This window comes from Amblyraja radiata, chromosome 26 (assembly GCF_010909765.2).
Source record: "Amblyraja radiata isolate CabotCenter1 chromosome 26, sAmbRad1.1.pri, whole genome shotgun sequence".
Classification (NCBI taxonomy): domain Eukaryota; kingdom Metazoa; phylum Chordata; class Chondrichthyes; order Rajiformes; family Rajidae; genus Amblyraja; species Amblyraja radiata.
The window spans coordinates 26,741,135-26,751,283 of record NC_045981.1 but is presented as its reverse complement, the minus strand read 5'-3'; the positions used below and the strand labels follow the sequence as shown (position 1 = coordinate 26,751,283).

Below are 10,149 nucleotides of genomic sequence, written 5' to 3'. Positions count from 1 at the left end.
GGTCGTCGCCAGGACTCTGGTCCTCCACTATCCCGGCGTGCTTCAGCTGCGAATAATCATGGCGGCATTTCGGGAGGATGCAGGAGAAGATAAAGAGAACCGGGTGGTGGAACTGGGTGCTACCCTGAGTTTGGAAAGTATCCTTTGCCAGAATAGAGTGTGAATCAAGGATAGCCGAGAGAGCGACGCGCCTGTTGATAGAGTGGGGTAGGGTGACGGGCAGCGCCCTTAGCGGACCTGGTGTGACCGACCATAAGGATTACGTGTCAGTCCGGGCTCTGAAGTAAGGGAAGTGGCGGTGAAATGGGGCGAAGTCGGGGCCACACGGTGTAGGCAGACACACGGTTATGTGAACAATATTTCCAGCCGTCTTTACGCGAGCAGCTCGCTTGTGGCAGAAGGCTTTTTATAATTTCCTGTAGGCTAGACTTCACAGCCGACCATCATTTAGAAGCTGTTGATTATTGCCGTCTTTTAGACAGTATAAAGTTGCTGTATTAAGTTACGCGCTATCTGATATTCATTGAGCAGTGTGTTAAGTTGTACTCTAACTGACAAGTGTCAAACAAACCAAGAGTATTTCCAACCGACAGTACATGAAAATTAAGGTTAGGATTGTAATTTGAGTGTTGTAAAATTTAGGGGTAAAATGATTAATCATTGATTTAAAAAAAATAATGGACGTGTTCTAAATTGGTTGGATATTTCTATGTTAAAAGGAAGAAAGCAGCAAAAGTAATTGTGTGTCCGTCCAAATGGCGAGAAATATTGGGGAATAAAGGAATTGCTTAGTTTTAGCTTAGAGATATAGCATAGAAACAGCCCACCAGGTCCATACCTACCATTGACCACCCATTTACGTTAGTTCAATGTTATCCCACTTGTACATCCAATCTCCACATATTAGGGACAATTTACAGAGGCCAATTAACCTACAAACCTGGAGAAACCCATGCTGGGGCACTGAAAAAAGTCAATGGAAAACACAGATAATTCAGAAATAGTAGGGTGTATTGACAGTGAAGAACAAAACAAACAGAAAATGCTGAAAAAATGTGGAAAATAAAAGCAGTCAAAAACCTTGACCTGAATGGATGTATCTTTGGTTTTAAAATACAAGAATGGTGGATGCTTTGGTGGTGGTTCTTCAATTCTTTATAGTGTCTGGTACTGGCCCAAGAGTTAGGAAACAATGAAATATTTCAATGAGTGGAAAAGAAAAGGGAACTGCAGTTTGCCTGACAATTGTCTTGGAAGTCAATTATCAATGTGCTACTAAGGAAATGATAGGGTAAAGGATTGAATCTACCCATCCCGGATGGCAGGTTCCATGTCGGAATGCTACTTGTGGGTTAGCTTATCTAACTTTCACAACAGGGACGTCGGATAAACTGGAGCTCAACTGGCAGTGCTGTAAATTATTTTGTTTCTGAATCAGTTTAATCACTTTGAGTTATTTTTAAGTTTGATTATTGGAAACATTCAAAGATATTTGACATTCGGCTCCAATGACATTTGTTCAACTCCTGACCTTGAATTTTGCCTTGTAAAGTTTGCATGTTCTCGCTGTGACTGCTAGTTTCCTCTGGGTGCACTGGTTTCTTGATGCATTTTAAAGGCGTCTGGGTTGGTAACTTAATTGCCCACTGTGAATTGTCCCTGGTATGTAGATGAGTGTTATAATCTGCGATGATCCTGTGAGGGAAAAATGAAATGGAAATTGTGCAGGTGAAGTATAAGTAGATTCGTGCTAGTTGGTGTAGACTTGGTGGGCTGATGGGCGGTTTTCCATGCTATGTGACTAATTCCAGGAACAGCAGATAATTGGGAAGGTTAATGAAATGCTGACTTTTAATTCAAAGTGGTTATATAACTGTAGGGATGCATTTTATTAAAACCATTCAAAGCAATAATAATGCCACAACAAGAGTACTCGAGGCACTCAAGCTGGGCTGCATTAATGGGGCATGAAATATTTTCAACTTTATAGTTGGGACAGTTGCAGAACTTCAGCCAAACATTACATCCATCTGAGTGAGTTTGATACCTATAAGAATATTTCTCAGCTTGCAGAACTTGGCAAAGCAGTTATTTGAATGTAACTGGAACTTTCTAGATTTCTCTCCTGTAACATTGCTCAAAGATATTGTTCAGCACAAAATCTAAGCACTCTTATTCCAGCAGTAATGAGACCCTAGTGTATTGTTTTCTCCCTCAGTTGTAAGCTCCTCTGAATTCCGCAAAGCATTTGAAGCAGAGACTCCCCTGCAGATATTTCACATCCCGCTTTCCTTAATGTTTGAATTCTAGTCTTGCAGATTATCAAGGACTCTCAGCAACAGCATGGTCTACGACATGAAGACTACCAGAGATACAGGTCAGTGGAGATCATCTGTTGGTTATGGGTAAGGTTCGCAGAGGGATATGCAATGCTTACCTGCCTCTGATAAACTTGCACGTGTTCAGTAGCGATCAGATTACAGTGCAATTGGTGTTGTTTATTCATCCTTTTAAGACGCAAGTGAAAATGTTTCAAGGATATTTGTGTGACATGATTGTGTTTTTTAGAATGGTGGGTGCCTGGAACATGCTGCCAGAGTAGTTTAGTTTAAAGATACAGCATGGAAACAGGCCCTTCAGACCAACAAGTCTATGCTGACCAGCGATCGCCCGTACTTCTATCCTAGACACTAGGGGCAATTTACAGAAGCTAATTAATCTCCAAGCCTGCACGTCTTTGGAATGTGAGAGTAACCCAGAGCACCCGGAGAAAACCCACACTGTCGCAGGTGGAACGGACAAACTGAGTACACACAGCACCTGTAGTCAGGATTGAACCTGGGTCTCTGGCACTTTGAGGCAGCAGCTCTACCACTGCGCCACTATGCCGCCCACTCCAGTGTCTCAACTATTCCTCCTTGGTTATTATTTTTAAGACCATTTTCTCTGGTGAAGACATATGGAAAGTACTTACTAGTTCTTTAACATTGCTCTTAGCATCTATATACAGACTCCCATTTTTGCCCTTCTGTTCTTACTCCAGTTACATATTAATCTGCCTTATTTATATTTATGTACTCGCTAATGCTTCAATTAAAATGATCCTTTTGAATGTTAAAGGAAATATTGAAGGGCTTTGTAGGGGACAAGCAGGGCAACAAGAGTAATTGGGTAGCACAGATATAACAGGAAAGTGATTTATTTTGTATGTGGCAGCTTCGCTGTGGCGCTGTACTTGTATCAATTGTTGGATTATGCTAGAATTGGCTGTTGTATCATTAACGTTTTCTTTGGATTATATTAGGGGCTACTGTTCGCGCAGACTTCGCCGTCTCAGGAAGGCGCTTGGCTTTAAAATGGGAAACCGTCACAAGTTCGTAGGCAAGAAGGTCACAGTGGAGATTCTGTCAGACAGCAGGTAGGAGACTGGAGAATGATACTATTCTAATCTTCATTTTCACTGTGCAGGTTCGTAATGTAGGGAAGCTGGTTCTTTAGCCAACAAGTATATGCCAAATGCCAAGCGCCCATTTATGCCAGTCTTACACTAACCTCACATTCACCACTCATTCCAATCAAATTCCATCAGGTTCTACTACTTGTCTGTACACAAGGCAATTTACAGTGGCCAATTAACCTACTAGCCCATGTCTTTTGAATGTCTCCTCCTTGGTTTTCTTTGCTGAACACAGAGGCAAAGTATAAATGAGGGCAATAGTTGTGGCTCAACACATTCCTGTAAGGCCTCCATAACCTAATTTGAATTACTGTCATTTTGCATGTACTCTTCTTCTTCCCACTTAGCCAGGTTCTGTTCCAATGAGTTAAATGGTTTATTCATATGCGAATCAAACACTTGCACACAAAAATTAACTGCGACCTGCACACTGCGAGAACTTGGTATTGCAATTACTAACAGGCTCTTCGGCCCACCGTCCACGCTGACCAGCGATCCCCATACACTAGCACTATCCTACACAATAGGGACAATTTACTATTTCACCAAAGCCGATTAACCTACAAGCTTGTATGTCTTTGGAGTGTGGGAGGAAATCTGGAGGAATCCAATGCGGTCGCAGGGAGAACATTCAAACTCTGTACAGGCAGCACTAGTAGGTGGGATCAAACCCTGGTCTCTGGCACGTTAAGGCATTAACTCTACCGCTGTGCCACTGTGCTGCCCAATGAAGAAAATAGTGGGAATTGTCTATAGATTACTGGCTGGTATTTAGCATCAATCGTATTTAAAAGTTCCTTTGGTCAGTTGCTACTCGGTAAGTTTCCTGCACTACAACAGCGATTAACCGTTGTTCTCAACCATATTGAGTCGTCTTGTGGCCATGAAAAGTGCAATATAAATTCAACTCCTATAAAGACGCCAAGGCACAATTGGAGATGCAGAAGATGTCACTAACGCTTGGTTAAAGAGTCTTGTTTAGAGAAAGAATTGATAGGCTGGAGCCATACATTTTTATTTTTAAGTGCTGAAGCAAAGGATGTTTCCACGTGCTGTGATCCTAGAACTCCTCAACTCTAAATTCTGGGAGGTACTTTGAGCACTGATTAATTACCAGTAAATTCAGACAATTTTGGGTTCAACAATTATCGCTGTTAAGCTCGACACTTTTTCTAATCGTGTTGTCTTTTTCTTAGGTATTTGCTGCTGGTTCTAATGGATGCAGAAAGAGCTTGGAGCTATGCCATGCAGCTGAAACAAGAAGCAAACACTGAACCTCGCAAACGCTTTCATTTGTTCTCTCGACTCAGGAAAGCTGTCAAACACGCAGAAGAGCTGGAACACCTGTGTGATAGCAATTGTGTTGATGCCAAAACAAAATTAGAAGCTCAGGTAAAAGGCAGTATTGATCAGGAAATGTTTATTGAAGTGTTCAGGGTGGAGTCTACATATCTTATTGCTTTTGTTTCTTATTGATTCTGTTTGTTTTTATTTACCATCCACCTCATAGACCTAGTTCCTTCTAGTTTTGTTACAATTATGGGCCTGTCCCATTTGCCGATTTTTAAAATATATATTTATTTTTATTTTTTGGCTACTGCCGGCAACTGTCATAGTCGTAACAGGTCGCCAAAAAAACGGCGACAACCTATGTCACCCTGGTGACAACCAGCGATAGCATCTACGTCAGGAGAAGTCAAGCTATGCTCATAGACAATAGGTGCAGGAGTTGTTGGCGTGAAACCCACTGTCGGCGAAAAACTTTCAACATGAATGAATGAATGAATGAATGAATACGTTTATTGTCATTGCACAATACTGTGCAACGAAATTCCATTACATTTCCTCCGGTTAAAAAAATACAAACACGACAACCATTGACACATATGTACACTTATTAGTAAAATAATAAATAAGTATTTTAAAAGAATTTAGCGGCATTTCTTGGAATTACATTTTGCTTCCCCAGTGTTCTCTGTTGGAATTAAGCTCTTTTATCGCACATGGGTAGAAACTATTTTTTAGTCTACGGCCTTCAGAGACCTGAATCGCCTCCCAGAGGGTAGCAGAGTGAAAAGGTGGTTGGCCGGGTGGGATGTGTCCTGCTTGATATTTGTGGCCCGGCGCAAGCATCGGGCCCTATATATATCATCCAAGGAGGGCAGTTGAGCGTTTGTAATGCTCTGTGCAGTTTTTATAATTCCCTGCAGCGCCCTCCTCTCAGCCACAGTACAGCTAGCAAACCACACCAGGATTCCATAGGAGAGGATACTTTCCACGGCGCATCGGTAGAAGGACAGCAGCAGCGGCTGTGAGACGTTTGCTCTCCGCAGAGACCTCAGGAAATACAGCCGCTGATGTGACTTCTTCACGGGAGTGACGGTGTTCATTTGCCATTTGAGGTCCTGGGAGATGTTTATTCCCAGGAACTTAAAGCCAGTGACTCTCTCCATCATGTCTCCTTTGATGTATAAGGGAGCAGGTTCCTCTCTCCTCTTCCTCCTGAAGTCGACGACCAGTTCTTTTGTCTTTGATGGGTTGAGTACCAGGTTGTTTTTGGTACACCAGACAGTCAGTTTTTGGACCTCACCCCTGTAGGCAGACTCGTCGTTGTTGTTTATCAGTCCCACCACAGTCGTGTCGTCCGCAAACTTGATCCTGTTTGTACTGTGTGTTGGTATACAGTCATAAGTGTATATTGTATACAAGATGGGACTCAGCACACAACCTTGTGGCGCTCCTGTGCTGAGCGTCAGGACTGGGGAGTAATTGGACCCCATCCTGACAGTCTGTGGGCGGTCTGTTAAAAAGTCCTTAATCCATCCGCATGTGTTTGCATTAACACCCAGATCAGACCGTTTGTCCACCATTCTGCTGGGGATGATGGTATTAAATGCAGAACTAAAATCTACAAATAACGTCCTCACATATGAGCCAGGACGCTCCAGATGTGTCAGTGCAGAATGTAGAGCTATGTTGATGGCACCCTCCGTTGACCTATTAGCTCTATATGCAAACTGATGCTGATCCAGGGTGGATGGGAGTGAGGACTTAATGTGGGCCAGGACCAGCCGTTCAAAACACTTCATCACCGTTGAAGTGAGAGCAACAGGTCTATAGTCATTCAAGCTGGTAATGGATGTTTTTTTGGGTACAGGCACGATGGTAGCAGTCTTAAAGCATTTAGGGACAGTGCACGTTGACCGAGAGAGGTTAAAGATGTCGCTAAAAACCTCCGCTAACTGGTCTGCAATACTCTCCCTGGGATGCCATCTGGGCCAGCAGCCTTCCTGGGGTTGACCCTGCGGAGTGTTCTTCTGACATCCTCCGTACTCACAGTGAGTGGCACAGTGAGTGCCAGGTCGTCAGTGCTGGGTGCAGGTGCAGGCTCCGCCTCATTCAGCTCAAAACGGGCGAAAAAGTGGTTGAGCTCCTCAGCTAGCGAGTTGTTACTGCTGCTGATCATCGCCCCCCCCCCCCTTGCCCTTGTAGTTTGTGAGTTGCTGAATGCCCTGCCAGACACGCCGAGGGTCCCTCTCGTTAAAATACCCCTCTAACCTTCTTCCATAGGCTGTCTTTGCATCTTTGATGGCTCTCTTTAGTTTAGATCTGGCAGTGCTGTACAATTCATCACTGCCAGATCTAAAGGCTGAGTTGCGTTCCCTCAGCAGTTTCCTGACATCCCTGGTCATCCATGGTTTGTTGTTTGGATAGCACCTGACCTCCCTGTCGACAGTGACGTTGTTGATACAGTTCTGTATATAGAACAAGACTGTGGATGTGTATTCTTGTATGTCCTGGTTTGCAAACAGGTCCCACTCGGTGCACTCAAAACAGTCCTGAAGTTGGGCGGCAGTGCCCTCGGGCCAAGTCTTTATGTTTCTCACACTGGGCTTGGTTCTAATAATGAGAGGTCTGTATGCCGGGGTGAGAAAGAGTGATAGATGGTCAGACTGGCCAAGGTGAGGGAGAGAGGAGGCTTTGTATCCATCCCTAATGTTGCTGTACACGTGATCCAGTGTATTTTGACCTCTCGTCGGACACGTGACATGCTGGTGCAATTTAGGGAGGACAGTTTTTAGATTAGCCTGGTTGAAGTCTCCAGCCACGATGAAAATCCCATCAGGGTGCGCAGTCTGTAGTTTGTTGATTGATGCTAGCAGGGTTTTCAATGCTAGCTTGACGTTGGCACTTGGTGGAATATAAACAGCCAGAATAACGACAGCTATGAACTCCCGCGGCAGGTAGCAATGTTACAAAATTTTGAGATTTTAAAAATCAAGTCTGTAATTTATCCCATCAGATAAAGCATAAAAATAAGTTTAATTTGACACCTAATTCACTTTCATATCTCAAGTATTTAAAAAGTTATGGCCATTTTCATACTGGGAAATGAGCATCTTGTTCCCTATTGATTTTCTATGGACATAACAAAAAAGCTGTGATCGTGAACAGTCAAAAGCCCATAACTTTCTTAAAAATTAAGAGTACTGAATGAAATTTTCAGTTATCATAGATTGAAGCATTCTGAAACAAATATAAAATAATCTTACTTGGATGACCTGAAATTAAAGCATATAATTAGTTAGTTACCTAATTGTAGCTAATTTCAGACTTCAATTCATTTCAATTCATCTATCCATTTCTTAATAAATGATTAACATTTTTAAATAGCCTAAATGTCCAAATAATATTCACAAATAATTCACAATAAAACATGATTTTTAAATCTCATTTACATTAATTTATAGACCAAATGGAAGGAATTTAGTGTTCAATTGCTGTAAATAAATGCCCATTTAAATCAGCTTTCCAGTGGGTCCCTGTGGAACGCGCTGGTTTAGAACGTTCACATTGCGGTAGATTTGTGCCCCAAATGCCGAGAAAAATACTGCGGGATATAATGGGCCCAAAATGAGCTACTCGCAATATTAAACTTTGTATAAAGGGATCTTTAGAAGCCCTTTTTAATGTAAAAATATACAGCCTAACTTCAGTTATTTGCTTTATGAGACCCTGCGGTTGCTGGCGGTCGCGGGTTTAGAGATTGATTTTTAAACTACTATAACTATTATACGAGGCCTTTAAAACTAATAATAGCTTTTGCGACGGGGTCTTCCAGCGATTTTTCGTTAATAATTAACTAGGCTGAACATCTTCGATTTGAACAGCCTAGAGAAAATCGCGTTTTAAACCCACCCCCTCTAAACGGCGCCAAAATCGCGCACACCCGCAGCGACAGATTTTCAACGACGCTTCAGGTAGGCTTTGCAACATACCTAGTAGAAGGGTCGACATTTCAATGTAATAAACTCCATGTCTGGTGAACAACGTTTACATTTGTACACCATTTGTCATAGGAGTAAATACATAGCCCCCCTCCTCTGCTCTTACCGGAGTCACTGTTCCTGTCGGCCCGGTGTGCTGTGCAACTTACCAGACTGATGGCCACGTCCGGGATCCCAGCGTGAAGCCAGGTCTCAGTTACCACCATAAAGCGAGAAGGTGGTAACTGAGAATTCAGACTCTATTCTGAACTGAGAATAGTCTGAAAATGTTCAGACTCTACGACTTCTTGCGCAAATGAGGAGACTGCTCCCAGCGAACATGTGGTGACAAACTAGTCGCCTGTATTTGCCTAAAAAATCACCTAAGTGGGACAGGCCCATTAGAGACACTTAGTTTTGATATGCTTTAAACTAAACCATAATGGAGCATATTTGGATCTACAGTGGTTCTGTCATTTGCTGTTTCTGTTCCTAGTTTGACAAGCCAGTGGAGGAAAAATGTCATGCTTTATTACTCAATCCGGTTGTCTAAAATATCAGTGTGTTCTCTTTTGATGTTCTTACCTTGCTGACTGCATTGCAAATTTTACAGGCATACACTGCCTATCTTAAAGGCATGTTGAGTTTTGAATTGCAAGAATGGAAAGGTGCTATGGAGGCATTACACAAATGCAAGTGAGTGATTTTGTTTTCTTTCATCTGTGACTATGTTTGCCTTGCCAGTTATCATCAATGTTGTCGTTGCCATTATTTCTGTCCACATCAATTCAGCATTTTGTTGCTCCCATAGGCTACAATTAGAAGTGATTAGACATAACTAATACTGCTAAGAGTTCCCAAAAAGCAGGGTTTTACAAAATTTTATCCCAGCACCTATGCAGTTATTTTCATAAATTTCCAAGTCAGTAATTTGGTGGAGGAAGTAGTAGAAATTAGGAACTGTAGATGCTGGTTTAGAAAACAAATACAGTGTTGGAGTAACTCAGCAGGTAAGGCAGCATCTCTAGAGAAAATGGATAGTTGGGACTCTTTGTCAGACTGATTGTGTTGTGGGGAAGGGAAGGAGAAAGTTGGAAGAGAGGAAGGGCAGGACAAAGCATGGCATATGATAGGTGGGTGCAGGTGAGGAGGTTTTAGATAGGCAGATGGGTGGGCAAAGGCTAGAGTTGAAAAGACTAAAAGTTTGAGATATGAATAGCAGAGTTGCGAATTGTGAAGCCAGAGGAAGGCATGTAGGGGAGGGGAGATGGGCGCGAGTACGTTACGCCTTTATTCTTTTCATCTCTGGCCTTTGTGCAACCATCTGCCTATCCAAACCCCCTTCGTCAAAATCCACCAGTCATTCACCACATTTTGTTCTGCTCCTTCTCCCTTCCAGCTTTTCCCTCCCCCCCCCCCGACCAC

At 42.7% G+C, this 10,149-nt stretch overlaps 1 protein-coding gene across 3 annotated transcripts in view; it reads left to right on the top strand.

Annotated features, from left to right (window-relative positions):
* The first annotated feature begins 5 nt into the window (after nt 1–5).
* The window catches only part of srp68 (signal recognition particle 68), a 59,641-nt gene continuing 49,497 nt past the window's right edge, over nt 6–10,149 (top strand). The window contains exons 1-5 of one of the 3 annotated variants that reach the window (XM_033044538.1): nt 6–137; nt 2,311–2,377; nt 3,305–3,418; nt 4,654–4,849; nt 9,338–9,420. In XM_033044538.1, coding sequence (XP_032900429.1) covers nt 59–137; nt 2,311–2,377; nt 3,305–3,418; nt 4,654–4,849; nt 9,338–9,420 — 539 coding nt within the window. In that variant the 5' untranslated portion in view covers nt 6–58. The other 2 variants (XM_033044539.1, XM_033044540.1) reach the window with 2 other exon arrangements.